Raw genomic sequence first — 15,599 nt, forward strand, 5'->3', positions numbered from 1 at the left:
AAGGTTGCTTTGCTCTATAAATATTTAACAAATCGATTCTTACAGTGCAAAGTATATAAATATATGGACATCAAGCTGGCTTCTAAAGGTGTGACTTCTTAATTGGGCAGTTTGCGTGCAGAGTTAAAAATAATTTTAGGCTTGCAAATACCGCCAGATAACGCAATGGTTAAAGTAAAGGGTAAAGCGCCTTTAATGGCGTGAGTTTTCTGCCTGGTCCCTTTAGGAATGAGCTGCTGACTGCAGAGTTCTTTATCTGGACACCTGGATCAAGCAACCCACAAAGGTCACAATGCCAATTTCACTGACAGCATGTTTTGCAGTCACGGAGTCTTGGATTTTAGGGAAGGACTTGTGGTTGCTATGGAACTGTTAATAATGATTGCTGCCTGCACCTCCATTCTTCACAGTCCCAATCTCCAATATAAAATCACTTAGATCTGGGCTGGAGGGCAGTAAACAGACTTTCGAGCAGGAATTAACTGGGCTCAGGCATTAGTGTCTTAATGTAGGAAACGACTTTCATTATAACCTTTACTTAACACGGGCCTGGCCGTGCAGGAGCTCCAGCTTGCTCCCAGTGGATAGAACCATAGAAAACCCAAACTTCGCAGAGGATGGGCGGTGTTAGAGCAGAGGCTGTCAGTGGAAAGCCAGTGCCGAGAACGCGTGCATTTGTGCAGGACTAATTTTTATCCTCAGTCTGGCTTTACTTTCTCATATTCTGAAAACTGAATTCCTAAGCCAGAGGGAAAGATGCCCGTTGAACTACCTGTAAGCTTAAAAGAAATGAATCCTGCAGAAAAATTACGTTTTGTTGCTCGTTTTTTTTTTTGTGATTTTTGTGATTCATATAAGAGAAGAATCTTACGGCTGGATTCCACTCCTAAATACAGCTCTCAGTCCTTATTAATGTGGAGCTGGTATTTGGGGAACACTAATCGAGTTCTTGAGCTCCAGGCACATAAAGTTAGGGGTGGTTTATTGGGTGGGTGGGAAGAAGACATATCTAATTTGGGGACTTCCCAGCCTCACCAGTATGCAAATAATTCAACCATAATACAAAACCAATAGGTCCCATCACCACGGATGCTGCTTGCTCTCATCCCTCTGGTATGTGTTTCCCAACAATTATCTGGCCCAATTCTCTGTTTTATTGCTTGGGGTTTTAAAGCTTCGACTGTGGAACATTGAATAAATGTGATTGCCAGTAAAACGTAGGATGTTTGCATGCAGTTTGGACTGACAAGTGTCTCGTGTATAGGAATAAACAAAGTATTTTTGCAACGGGAGATAGAAATGTGTCATAGACCCGTGGATTCCCCAGCTCATCAGGTACATTAAGTGACAGTCATTCTACAGAATGTGGAACAAGCCTGCTTCGGGTGCTGGGTAAAAGAGTCCATACAGTCTTTTACCTCCGCAGAAGACAAAAGTGTATCTGGGTGAACAAACTGGATGCATAGCTCCACAGGTTCCGAAGCGGAGGGCTGCCTGGTGCAATCCTACCAAATGCAGATGGAACTAGCAAATGAACCAAGCTGCTGCAATCAATTCACGTGCTGTAGAGATGGCAAGGTGGTGTCGAGAAAGTTAAACCTGAAGAATGAGTACTGAATTTCTATATGTGATCTGGGGGGCGGGCGGGGGGGGGGGGAGAAAGCAGAGTTAATAGGGGAACCAAGACAGAAACAATCACCATCTCCATTACATCCGGCAAACATTTTGAAATCAGCTCCTTCTGCCTGTAAGACTGTTTCCGTCAAACACACTGACACTGTTATACACTTCTTATTTTTTGGTTTATTGGATCTTATGTCACGCAGGCATTGTTAGTTCGACAAGTCAGTATTTGGGGTTACATCCACTGCAGCCTTGGAGCAGAGCCGAAGAGGTTACACCATCTACCCACTGTTTCCATCTCCTCCCTTGCAATCAGAGGCAGCTGTGATTGCTGCTCCGAGTCACCTCCTCCTGCCAGGTCGCTGGGGTCATCTCCGCCTGTCAGTCAATCAGGTCAGCTGCACTGCACACCCAGAGCAGAGAATTCAAGCCCCGGGCCTCCCACCTTTACAGTGTAACTTAGCAAAACGTTGGCATTTTGTAATGAAAACTAGTTAAAAGCAACTTTTTAGTATGTTAGGCAGAATGAACGAACACATTTCATAAAATACTAGCATGCCTTTTAGAAGCTAAAACACATTAGTATCCTGCAAAATTAATGTATAAATAAACTATTACCTGGAATGACATTACCATTATGTATATAAAAAGAAAAACTGGAATTTTCTCTTCCGACACATGCAGGTTTGAATACCTTATCAACCTATATCATATTTGGAGTGGAAAGGTCACTTCAGAATGGAAAAATATTAAAGAATTATGTGACTGGCAAAACAGTACATGCTACTTATTTCAGACTTGCATTATTCCGAAGAGACAGCGTCCTTTTTAACTTCTTCAGAGAGGATGTGCGCTGCTATTCACTTAGTAAGAACCATGACTTTTATACCAGAATATATAGTTATAGTATATAATACTAGACTGTGAAAGTACTGGGAAGGTAGGACATATCCTTGCAAGATAGATGAACCTCTTTAGTATTGTTATTAAAAGAGTAAAATAGATTTAAAATGTCAATACTTCATTTTTAAGTACATCCCTTTTTTCTCTGTATCATCCTTCCTTTTGGTCTCCTTTGTATCCCATTTCTTGTGTTCCAATCACATCACACTAGGTTCTTAGCTTACTGGTCCCCATGCCCTTACCTGACCGTCACAGCTGCTCAATCCCTCCACGTGTAATGAATGAACAAGGTTCCTATAAGAGAATAATCAGCCGAGCATCACGCTCTATCTTTTGTAAATATTTTTTTTCTTAAAATACAGAGTTATATTCTCAGCGTACAGACTTACGTGTATTCTAGGTCACATATTTGAAGAATAATCATTCATAGACCATGGTGAGAAATCACTATGTTACTGCTACACTATTCAGCAAGCTGATAGAATGACCAAAAAAAAAAAAAAAATCACATTTCATGACTACTGTCTTAAATCTACTTTAGTTTTCCTGACTAAGCCAAATAGATTGGTGTTTTTTTTTTTTTTTAACTGTCCTATCCCTTTCTTATTCCAAACTTGGAGAAATTCTACAGAAACAGAACTTAAGAGCAATTATAAGTGGAACCCCTGGCGCTTGGCTTTTGATTCCATGTGTATCTGAGGGCATGACCAGTGATTTTGGCCTGGACAGTCACAGCCGGGAGCAGGAAGAGATGGAGAGGTGCCAAGGTGGTTTTGGGGGATGCGGATGCCCCTGAGCCAGTGCTGGGTGCTGCAGCTGGCCCCGTGTGCTGGCTGCGTGTGTTCTCAGGCTTTCTGGTCCACCTGCAGCACGGCGGGCTGGACCTGTTTCTCAGCGGATCCTTCCATCTCTTCGGAGTCGAGCACGTAACCACTCTCATCGTACACCTGCTGCGCCTGCTGCAGGTCCACCGACTCTTCCTCTTCATCCTCCACAATGGTCAGGTCAGCATTGCTGCCCACGCCGGAGCTGTTCCCCTTCAGGGCTGGCTTCTCACCATCTTCTGCGCTGCCGCTGGGGAGGGATGCTTCGGAAACGCCCTCTGTGAGAGAGCTCTGGTCTTCCAACTTGGTCTCATTTTCTGCAGAGCTTTCTCCCTCCCGGACTTTCTTCCTACCGAAGGACAGGGGAGAAACCTTGAAAGGGGAGCTTATCCCTGAAGAGGCTTTCTGGTGGGTGGATGCGAGCGATTTCTTAATCTTTTCTCTCCTCTCAACAGATACGATCTTTGTGCCCAGCTTGTTCATCTTTTTCTCGATGTTCTGGCGAGAAAACGCTTTCTTGAGGCTATCCACTTTCCTCAGGCTGGATCTCTTTATTTTCTCTGCCCTGCTTTCTTCCAGCTTCTCGTCGGTGCTGTCTTCCAGGGCTTCCTCATCACAGGGCAATTCATCATCGGAGGAGAGGTCCACGTTGTGCAGCGTCTCCTCCAGGGACTTATTCTCAGCAAGCTCCTCCTTGCCGTCTGCAGGAGCGGTAACCTGCTCTTTCACAAACACACTGGCAGGGATCTCACTTTCTTCCTGAAAAGAAGGGCAGTGTGGATTTAGGCTAATGGCACATTTTACAAATAGCCCTGAACGATTGTAATTTGGGTGTGATTCTGGGCAATGGAAATGATAGAAATGAAATATGGCTTCGTTTTCTAGAATAGGAAGCATTCTTTCTCGTGTGGGTGCAGTCATTCCCCTCGGGCTGGATAAGGCAAGGCTTGCCCGTGGGAATACCACGAGCGGAGCTGCAAAGGCTCTATCAGTGACAGGCAGAGGGAAGTGGGCTGACTCATGTAGGCCAGGAAGCTGCCTAGATAAAGAGACTAAAGTAAGTGGCAGCCCTGGGAGCCCAGAGGCCTTCTCTCCTCCCTTCTGTCTGGTCAGGGGCACAGCTTCTGCCACAATTCCAGTACAAACATGCCCAAGTTCACAGTGGAAAATGCAGACAGAGCCAGAGGGGAATTAAGGAGTCCTTAAATGAAGAATAGCATAGATGCCTTGATGAGGTCCCTCCTCCTCCACTGGGCATTAGAAGAGACGGTTGAACAGACCAAAATCAACACACACACACATACAGACACACACACATGCATGCACCCACACACTCACACACATGTACATATACGTACATGCATATATATACACAGACACATTCATGCACACATTGACACACGTGTACACATGTACACACAAACATACACACATGCACCCACACAGTACATATATGCACACGCACATAATACACATTCATGCACACATTCACACACACGTGTACACATATACACACGCACACATGCATATGCACACATACTTATACACACACACAAATTATTGAGCGGTGTAAGTAAAGATTCGCCTTCCCAGCTCCTGCCTGTAAAGCCATGTGGATCAGGATGTGTCCTGTGGGAATCAGGAAGGGACCTAGAGGAGGCAAACGTGTGACCAGATAGGGTGTCAAGCCTCTAGTGTACAGTGTGATCGTCTTGGGGCAATGAAGCTCGGGGCTCACCGCCAGCTAAGAGTAAGGAGAGAAGTTGGGGAGCCAGCCCTCTTCAGGCTTCCCAGCATGCTCTGCCTCCAGCCCCTTGCAGAGGCAACCGTGGCCTCCCATAGAGTCTCAGGGACTGGCAGAGCCAGAAAATCTGCACCGTGCAAAGTTGCTCCCCGAGAGATCGGAATACAGACAGATTCAGGCCACATAGTATAAGAGCAACTTTGAGTTTTAAGTGTTTTTTTTTTTTTTTCACTGTTACACAAGAATCCATTATCACGGTACCCTCGTGTTTTCGTAGAAAATAATAGCACAAGGAGGAATTATGGCAGGAGGCCTGAGTGTGTCTTCGCTGAACTGTTAATGGCCGTGGAGCGTCAGCAAATAGCTTAATCTCCTTGGGTTCCTGCTCCTTCCAGATAGGAACCAGAGGATTTGACCTAGATTAGCAGCTTTCAAAATGCACTCCCAGGGCCACTGGGGGTTCGGAGGGAACGTAAGCGGGGCACGCATGTGGACGCCTTTCTGCCTACGCTTCACCCAGAGAGCCTCCAGGTGACCTGATTGCACCTCAGCCGGTTCGGCACACTCGGAAGTAGGAAAACAAAGTGCCGTCTGTGGACGTGAAGGTCTGCCTTCCCCGACGACCTTCCAGGGTGCTGGCAGGTGTTCGGAAGGCTGCCGCCTGAGAGAAAACCCATCAGCGGTCTTACACAGCACCAGACCCTGCGTCCTGTGTTACCGACCTGCCAGACATGTTGTGGCCATTGCACAGTGGTGGCATTGTTGTCGCGGGTGACTAACCGCTTTCTGATTGGATTTGAGGCCTGCTTCCTAGGAAGGGATTTTAGTTCTGGTACTGTAACCCTGGTTGAAGGACGTGGCTGGGGAGATCATGGTCCTTAGGATACATTCTGCTATTATTATTTTGACAAATGGTCATGATGTTAAAGTAGCTTTTCAGTACCAATGCTTGTCTCATAGACCAGGCCTGCTCCGGTCCTTGATCAGAGAAGCTTTTCTTTGCAGTGAGTGCACAATTGGTCACGGTGCTGAGAGCAAGAGCTATATTAACCCCCTCCCCTCATGAAGGCTCAGGGAACACAGGGGGAGGGAGATGGAAGGAATTTAAGTACTCGGGGGATAGGGAGAAGTTCTCTGAAAGTCTATCTTCTGTGCGTGACATAAGAATTACACCCGTGAACTCATAGACGTTGGGGCTACCTGTACAAGACATGCAAAAGATGGTGTGCATGATGACCCAGGCCTCACCCCTTAACGGAGGAGCTATTGGCAGTGGCTAGTTCCCAGGACTCCTTTTCGAGGTGGGCTTTTGAAGCCAACAGCTTGTCACGCTTCAAGCTGAAGTTGCCTCTGCTTCACAGGCACATGCTTTCTGGAAGGGTTTTTTATCTTTTCTTCCGCGCTGTGTCTCTCCATGTAAAGTTTAACAACTACTCACTAGGGGAGCATGTCGGGTAAGACGGCTTTCTAAGATGGTCGTGAAGGTGGCTGAGGTGTAGATTGCTCTATGTGGGGGCAGGCTGGAGGGCTGTAGGAACGGGGCCGCTCAACTCTGCATCTGGAGGGAGGTCAGCTGAATGCTGGTGGCACGGGGGATACTAGAGAGGCCAAGGCCTGAGGGGCACTGTGGTCTCCCTCTGAAAGAAGGGTTCTGTTTCCAGTGGAGAGATGGGTGGTACAGAACCAGGTAGACTGAAAGAAGCAGTCAGGGCTCTGATGTCTCGTCTGGAAGCAATGTTTCTCCGGGGCTTTGATTAAAAGGGCTGAGCAAGGCTGGCAGTTGTTGCTTGCAGTGAAGGATAAAACCAAGCGCTCAGTGAAATGTTATTAAAAGTCCTAAGTGAGGAAAGGCATTCAGGCAGAAAACTGCGGAAACTAAGCCTTAAGGTACGTTGTCTATACCATAAACTCTCGGGGCAATCAAAAGTTGCAGACCGGGTAACTTTCTGTTCTTCAATTTTAACAAAAGGGTAGAATTAAAATGAATCTCAGTTTTTCTTAAATGTAAAATTTTATCTTTACCAAAGCAGAGTCTGGTGGCTCTTTTGTCCCTCTTATCGAGCATAGCTTTGAGGAGAGGGTATTAGAAAGTGAATTTAATATCTGTGCTAGATCTTCTGATGTAGGGATGGGGGAGGGGTGCCGAGGAAGGCGGAAACCCAGGTGAACTCTTTGGTGAAGTGTGAAAATAATTTACAGGTGAGCTCTCAGATGTCAGTTATGGAATTAACTCAGCAGGCACAGAGGTAATCCAGAATGAGCTGGATGTGTCTTTATGCAGCTGGAAACTACTGAGCAAGGTCTCCTTGCATCTATGCTGCCACCCCAGTTACCCAGGCAATATTTTATGCTCTGTCTACCAGACAGTGTGCGCATTTTGTGACTTCTTTTGACATCATCTTCGAAGGCAACCCTTTTCCTTTTACATGGAAATTTGCAAGTTCCTAAGCACAGAGATCTCTTTCTTTTTCCAAAAAAAAATGTTTGTTTAGAATCCAGAAAAATATCAGTTCCCTTCCTTCAAAGTCACTGTCCTACACAAAGCATACGGAGTATGGCGTTCTGCTGTTGGAGCCCTGGGAATTCAGTGCGGATAGGATCCATGGAGCTGCTCTCGCATCGGGGCGTAGTATGTGGTCCTCTTACGCACCTCACTGAAATGTATGCCGACCGGGGAGGTGACACTTCTGTGCTCATGTGACACGCTTTCTCTTACGCATTCCCGGACTTATAGCTGTTTTCAGAGTGGGGCTTGAATGTATAGCCTCAATTCCTCTGCTCCTTACTGAAGCTAGCTACTGACTTGTCTACCTGGGATTTGTGACTCCCTGAAATGGCACAGGAACCCCTGTGGGTTATTTCCTGGGACAAGTCTACCTAGGAGAAGCCCCTAGAAGCAGATGGTTATTTGTCCTTCATTTTCACAAAGTTCCTCAGCCTCCGCTGTTGCAGGTGTCCCGGGTTCTGACCTTTAACAAGGACCCTTAGGAGGTTTTCCAAGGAAGGGAATATTAAGTAGTAAACTTCAAACACATATGATGGATACGCTTCTGGCATACGGGAGAAAGGAATGGAACGAACTCTCGAGAAGTAGCATTTTTCCACGAGCCTCGGCTTGTTTGCTATTATATTGATTCTTGTGAGCCAGAAGCCCCAGTTGTGCGTGTAAATATCAATGCAGAGGAAACTGCCAGCCTGTTGGGCACTGCTTGGTTTGAAGTTGATAATACACTTCGTCTCCATACATATACAGACATGCAAACTTAAAAAACAAAAGATTCCGGGGCCAGCATTAGCGAAGGTAATCAACTTTAAGTCATTTAAACCACCCAGAAAGGAGAGAGGGGCCGGCTCTCTCTCCTTTCACCCCCTTCTCATTCCTGTTAGATAAAAATAACGGGGACTGGGTCGGATTCTGTCAGGGTGTGAAGAACATACATTTGTGTCCATGGAATAGTTTATCCAATCATCTCTAAATACTCGCTTTTGAAATGAAGCTGTGTCACCTGGCATTCTGATTTATAGGTCTCCTCTACACATCGAGGTTTTCTCCAGTCTGTGTTTCTCAGGTATAGATCGCCAGGTGGATAAAGCCATTGATTAGAGCTGTACCCCCGGGGTGGCTGTCGGTGGAATCAGCAAGTCATAAGAGTAAAATGCATTAGATATAATCCCCGGCAGTCTTTCACATTCTGGAGGATTTAAAAGTCTCGTTTTTTGTTTTTTGTGTTATCAAGGGTTCAATTTTTTTTAAAAGATCACATTGGTTAGGTGTTCTTTGTTACACATGAAAAATACAAAAACAAAACAAAACCACACTGAATTATTAAAAGGCTCATAAACATGAACTTGTTTATGTGATAAAAAATACCATAGTCAGATTAGAGTTTTATGTTTACCTGTTTTACAATTCCATAATTTCTTTTATCAATGAAATGAGTCCTTGACAGTAATTTTGTTTCCCAGACCCTAAGTTCCTTTCATAGAAAATAGTGTTAAACTAAATGATTATTAAGGGGTTTCTAGGCCAAACATATTTGATTGTGTGATTTCAACCCACACGCCACAAAAAGAAGTGATTATTCACAGGAACAATACCATGTTGCCCCCATTCACACTCAATGTGTGTAGTTCCACACAGGAGTAAAAAATATAGGACATGAATTGGATTGAAGAGCAGTTCAAAATTCTATAGGGGGCTGCGTCTGACTCAGAGTGTAGCACACACACACATATTTATGTGTCTGTGAATGTATGTATCTATGCATGTGTCTATGTAATCTAGCTATCATCTATCTATCTATCTATCTATCTATCTATCTATCTATCTATCTATGTGAATGCAATCCCTCCCCCCCATACTAACTACAGTCAGTTATTTATGTTATTTACTTCTAGTGCCTGGGGCAATGCTGACATTTACTAAGTATAAATAATAACACTGAGAAATAATAATTTTCAATCTTATACACTAAAAGGGCACTGGATAAGCAACAGGACAAAGCCAATATTCTTTAAGGGAATTGGCCTGTGAAGCACGCATGGAGAGTGTTCACATAAAGGCATCTTTGGTTACACACATCCCCATTTCTTTCCAGTCCGTACCAACTGAACAGCTTTTAGAGCAACGTTCTTGGGTTAAGTCCTCTTTTAAACCAATGGAATTAAAAACCACACGGTGATTGTACTATTAGCGTTCTTCTAAAATTCTGATATTATTGAAGGAACCCAAATGATGAATGGTTAAAGCGCATTCACAGACTCAACTTTTTAGAAAGGTATCTGCTGCAAATATGTAACCTCTCTCTTCTTTTTAATCCAGCTTCACAACTCCACGCGGATAAAAGTGCAAGCTGTCCATGCACACCCTCTTTCGTTCCCTGGTTTTGAAATTATTCCCACACCGCTTTTTCAAATAATCATCACTAGAACCTTCTAAGGATGTCAGTGGCACCTCCTCTTCAGGGCCAGTTACTGGGCAGTGCCTGACGCCTCCTCAGCCAGCAGAGAACACTTCTGCTCAACTCTACACACAACTTCTACTGTGAGGAAAAGATAGGAAGGCTTCCAAGAAAAATGGTAAACTTGCTATTTCCTTGGCATTAATATTCTGATCATCAATGCTGTAAATTTTATTTTATTTATTGCTCTTTTATGTCTCATTATTTTGAACTCAAATATTATATTAAACTTTCACAGAGGAAATTAAAGAGAAGAACATTTCTTCTTTTAACTGGAATTTCCAAATTTATCTTGGTGTTCAAAGGGGCAATGGTTGTTTCTCCAGTTGTCAGATCCTGATGGCTGCAATTGGAAGTATTCACTGAGGAACTGGATGCCCACGAGCTACAATACTGTCATGGAACACAGCGAAAACTTCAACAAATAAATGGTGTGTTTTAATTTTTAGATTTAAGACAAAGATAAGAATTAAAAGTCCAAATTATAAGTATCTTACAAATCACCCTATACACACACACACTAATACACACACATACTCATACATACACACTCTCAGAGATATACTCACATACAGATATACACACACCACACGTATATACACACAAACACATCTATACATACAAATACACACCACGCACACACTCACACACTCATACATACACATTCTCAAACACATACTCACATATACTCACATATACAGATACACACACACCACACACACACACACACACACTCACACACACTCACACACACACACTCTCAAACACAGATATATTCTCATATAACTTGCAAACACAGATACACATACACACAATCACATATATACACTATACACAATAATAGTATATTATTAGCACAGAAATAAATATATATTAAATAGTATATAAATAGTATAGAAATAGATTTGGGACATGAGCACATTTCACAAACTGCAGACCTTCTCAGATCGACATAGATCTATCTTCACAAACATGGATCTTCCCTATAGTACAAACATGCCCAAGTCAGGGGATAGCTTTTCTTTTTAAGCATTCCTCCTATTTTCAATTTTTTTTCCCTAAACCAGGAATGTAACTGTTTAGTAAGAAGACTAAGGAGAATTGCATCATAGGCTCCCAGAGCACTGAAAAATGACATATTTTTTTCAAGGCACAAGTGGTCCCAGTACCGTGTTTGCTATCCGCATTCTGCATTCTCTGCAGGTCTGGGATGGTCCCTTCCACCACCATGTTAGAAAGGTCTATTTAGAGTAGTATTTTGGGTAGAGTCCTTTGTTTTCGTGGGTTATGATATATAATGCTGATTCTGAAATGATGGCAGGCATATAATGGGTATGTGTATGTGTGTGTGCTAGTAAATCTCAACTAAAAGGGACAAGAAAAGCTATTTCTTTTTAAAAAATTATTTTAAAGACAATCTTATTTTTCATACCAATCCCAGTTCCCTCTCTCTTGCATCCTCCAGTTCCTCAAACTTCCTCCCGACCCCCTCACCCCCATCCACTCTTCAGAGAGGGTGAGACCTCCCTTGGGGGGGGGGCAGTCAACAAAGTCTGTCACATCACTAAGGCCCTCCAGCCTGTATTTAGGCTGAGCAAGGTGTCCCTCCTTAGGGAATGGACTCCAAAGAGCCTGTTCACGCACTAGCGATAAATACTGGTCCCACTGCCAGTGGTCCCACCAAATGCCCACGCCACACAACTGTCACCCATTGAGAGGGCCTAGTTTGGTCCTATGCAGGTTCCCCAGCTGTCAGTCCAGAATCAGCGAGATCCTGCTAGCTTGGGTCAGCTGTTTCTGTGGGTTTCCCCATCACAGTCTGCAAGGCTATTTCAAGGTCCTCAGAAGGGTGGGGTCAGTTTTGGCCCAAGAGCTGTATCTCTAGTCTAGTAGAAGGGGAGCCTGCTGTCTCAGCCCTGCATTTCAGGCCCAGACAGTAATAGATTCTATGCAGCGAGCCCTTACTCCATGCCAGTCTCTATGAGTCATCTTAAATATGCGATTTCCTTTATTCCTCCCTTGTGGGAGAAGTATGAGCCAGGAAGCACTAGCGTTCGGAAGCCCATATTCTGGGACTGACTAAATGTGGCTTCGCGTCACACCCTCGCCACCGATGGGCTACACAACTGTAGACAAACTCGGCATCTTCATCTTTAACTCGGGGATAGGCAAGAAGGTAGGGAGAACGGTGTTGAGCCGTATATGCTGGGGTTATTAAGAGCTCAACTCTTTCCTGCTCTTATTAGTGTTCTCTGTGTTTACAAGGGGGGATACAGAGGCCCGCAGAGAGCAAGTGTACCCACCGTCAACACAGTTGGCAAAGGATCAAAGTAGGAGGTGGGCCAGTGTCTGTGTTCCCGCCCCTCTCCTGGATTCCGCTTTAATAAAAATTACTGTTTTGTTCATTAGCATAATTGGTACCCTACTCAAACCTCTACTTTCAGAAAGACTGAACGCTCCAGACAACCACAGTTCCCTTCGGTTTCTCAGATAACCATCCTGCGCCTTCAGAGCTGGGATTCTAATTCCCGTTAGCTAGCAGAGACCCTCCTATGGGAAGAGAAGGCTCTAGTCGCTGGCCTGAAGCTCCCTGCCTTGTAAACTGCTCTTTACTTGTGTTGGGAAAGGGGGCGCTTGCTCATGGGTCCAGAACGGGCCGCACACTTTGCTTTGGATTCCCTTAGCTTCCATTTTGGTCTTGCAGGCTTCCATTTCAATTCAGGTGCAATGCCACACCTGTTGATCGAACGCATCACAACAGGCGGCTTTGTCAGGGCCTCATCAAGAGCACCTGCCTTTAAGTCACACGCGGTCAGATTCACCACTCTCTCGAATACCTAGCCACTCCCCCCCCACCCCGTCGTCCCTCCTCCTCATGCTAGTAGAACATTCATTATCAAAACAAAAACAAATCCTTAAAATTCTTCTTTTCCTTTACTGGAGAAACCTTTTTCCTCCCCTCCTTAATGGAAGGCAAGAGGTACCTATCCCCACTCATGCTGAAGGAAGGGAAGTTTCCTTTGATGGGCCTGCATGTGTTCCGTTTGGTTAGGAAATCGCTACTTAATTTAGAAATGCCTTGAGAGCTAAGGCCTCTAGGCTAATAAAGGTAGAATCTCAGATGGTAGACCACATCTCTTTCCAGTTCAGCTGCTTCCTGAAAAGCTATGGCATCTGCATTAAAAGCCTAAAAGTTCCCCAAATGTGAGCCCAGGAGCCTCAGCTGCCAGAACCTCCCAACACTCAAGTGCAATTTGGGGAGGCCGCAAGGACAGCAAGAAGAGACTTTCCTTTTATGGTGACAGACAGGCCCGGGGTTCTGACTTGGCAGAGAAGATTCATTAGGAAAAAAGAAGGCTCCTTCGGTTTAGATCCCAGTTTCTACTGTCTCTGGGGAGATAAAGGCTCTCCCTGTATGCTTTCACAATCTGTTGGTTATGGCCTCTCCCCTCCATGGCTTTGAAAGTCTCTCCTTTCACATGGTCACAAGGAGACAGCCCCGAGGCAGGATGGCTCTGCTTCCTGGGGTCGGGGTTGGCTCAGTGCCATCCACAGAAGGGCTTCCAGCATTAGGCAGGGCAGCCCGTGGATTAACAGATGCCCACCACTTGGCCGAATAACAGCCAGTGCCATCTTCCTGTCCCCAAATAGCCTTTGCTACATTAATTGCATCACTGATGCATTAAAAAAAATTAAGTGGCCCTTTCATGCTGAGGCAGCCATTTGAAGGAGAAGATATTGAAGGCTGGTCTTTGTGACTACCACCGATGACCCTTCTTTTATTTCACTATGGAGTTTGGTCCTTCTGAGCAATGCGGGCATATCTAGTGGGTTTGTAAAGAGTTACCCTTTGCTTCCCACTATTAAGGCACCATTTGCTAGGAAGAACTGGAGACTGTTTTGACAAAAGATGTCTTAAAGAACACGGCTTGTTTCGACCACCCATTCTGTTATATTTCCAGGAGCCTTTGGAAAAAGGCATGGTTTAAAGGTTTTGTGTGGGCAGTCTTGGTTAGAACAAAAGAAAACAAATCCTTTGTGTGGTTAGCTCACTTCTACTAAGAGTTAATAAAAAGCCACCGAATTAACTTGCCCTGTCCAGCTAACAGCTGCAGCCACAGCCCCAACTTCCTAATGAAAAGAGACAGATACATTTGTCTGCAGTGGGTGCGTGCACCTGCTCAGCTTCCCACCCTATACCAAGTGTATCTAGGTGTACCCTGACAAATGTTCCCAGTCTGCCAGGTCCACAGGCATTGCCTGAAGGACAGGGGGATTCCAAACCATATGGGCACATTTTACAGTTGCCAGTAGCAGGTGGTTGGAAGACAATATTTTGTGTGTGTGCTTGACTGGCCAGACAGATTGGATCTCAGGACTGAGATCATGTATGTGGAGGGGTCCCCTGGGGGACACTAACCTGGAAGATGAGCACTTTGAAGTGGTTGCGTCGGAGGAGCTGGGCGTGGTTGTTCTCCAGTCTCTTCACCTGTACGCACTGCCTCTCCAGGCGCTCCCGGACGGCGCGCGTGTGAGCGCTGACCTTGCGAGACTTCTCCAGCAGCTTGTTCACCGTGTTGCTGGTGGAGGCCTGGTACTTGGAGAGCTTGGTGAGGTCGTTCTGGATGCCCTTCACGGAGCCCTCCAGGTTGATCTGCCGCTGCTCCATGTTGTGCTGGTTCTCCCTCACGGTGTCCAGCATGTTGACTAGCTTGTCCAAGAGTGTGTGCACCGTCACAGCATTCACCTGCGAGTTGTCCCGGATGGCCTCATCTGTGGAGCCCAGGTTTAGGCTGGGGCTCGGTGTGGAGGAAGGCATTGGGCTGGGGCTGGATGGCTTCTCCTGGCGCGCGTCCGCATTTGGGTGCTGGAACTTTTCCGCTTGTACAGCGTCCTCTCCCATGGCTACGCAGATGGGAGCCTACTTCCCCCGCTGCAAAGTTTCTTGCTCAGGCAAGAAGTGGGTTGTGGTGAATGCAGAGCGCAGGAGGTCCGTTGATCTGAGCCGGACACTGTTCTCCAGGGCTAGTAGAGGTTCAGGCAGGGAATAACCGGCTAAGCTGATCAAGGGAACTGCATTCCAGCTGCTCTTAAAGGCCCTACTCCACCCAGTGGGAGGCAAAGGTTACTGGACCCACTCCTTGTTCAGCCACAAGCACACACTTCCTAACCGCGTTCCCCACAAGCCAAAGCTCTTGACTGCCTTCGCTTTTCTTTCCTACACGCCTTCCCTTTTAAAAACAAATTCAATGCCATATTTCAATCATGAGTTCATTTAGAGGCGGGGAGAAACATGTTAACTTGGCTGGCCTTCCCAGCCTTTGATTGGCTAAAGCGAGTAAACTTTCCTCTGGCTGCTATGTTACTGCGGGCTTTTTTTCCTCCCCTGGATACAAGTTATTGTAACCGAAAGTATTGTTTACTCTTGCGCCAGAGCCGACTGATAGGTTGCAGAACACCGAGTGCCCTTCTGGGAGGGGTAGGGCTGAAAGGGTCTGCGCAGCCAAGTTTACGGTGTTCCTCTCTTATTTGCAAAGGAATGGA

At 45.5% G+C, this 15,599-nt stretch overlaps 1 protein-coding gene across 1 annotated transcript; it reads right to left on the reverse strand.

The window, feature by feature from the left end:
- Nucleotides 1-1,783: 1,783 nt before the first annotated feature.
- Cavin2 (caveolae associated protein 2) lies at nt 1,784-15,364 on the reverse strand. The gene is made up of 2 exons (XM_038315364.1): nt 14,476-15,364; nt 1,784-4,109 (listed from the first exon to the last, which is right to left on the reverse strand). The coding sequence occupies exons 1-2, from the start codon at nt 14,956-14,958 to the stop codon at nt 3,372-3,374; spliced, it is 1,221 nt and encodes a 406-aa protein (XP_038171292.1). The 5' UTR covers nt 14,959-15,364; the 3' UTR covers nt 1,784-3,371.
- Between the last annotated feature and the right edge of the window lie 235 nt (nt 15,365-15,599).

Source organism: Arvicola amphibius, chromosome 18, assembly GCF_903992535.2.
Source record: "Arvicola amphibius chromosome 18, mArvAmp1.2, whole genome shotgun sequence".
NCBI classification, from domain to species: Eukaryota; Metazoa; Chordata; class Mammalia; order Rodentia; family Cricetidae; genus Arvicola; species Arvicola amphibius.

What these genes read in the sequence shown, in the direction of transcription:
- Cavin2 (XM_038315364.1), bottom strand. Translation starts at nt 14,958, where the DNA reads ATGGGAGAGGACGCTGTACAAGCGGAAAAGTTCCAGCACCCAAATGCG. An exon ending in TCAAAGTGCTCATCTTCCAG is followed by an intron (nt 4,110 to 14,475) that starts GTTAGTGTCCCC and finishes CCTTCTTTTCAG; the next exon opens with GAAGAAAGTGAGATCCCTGC.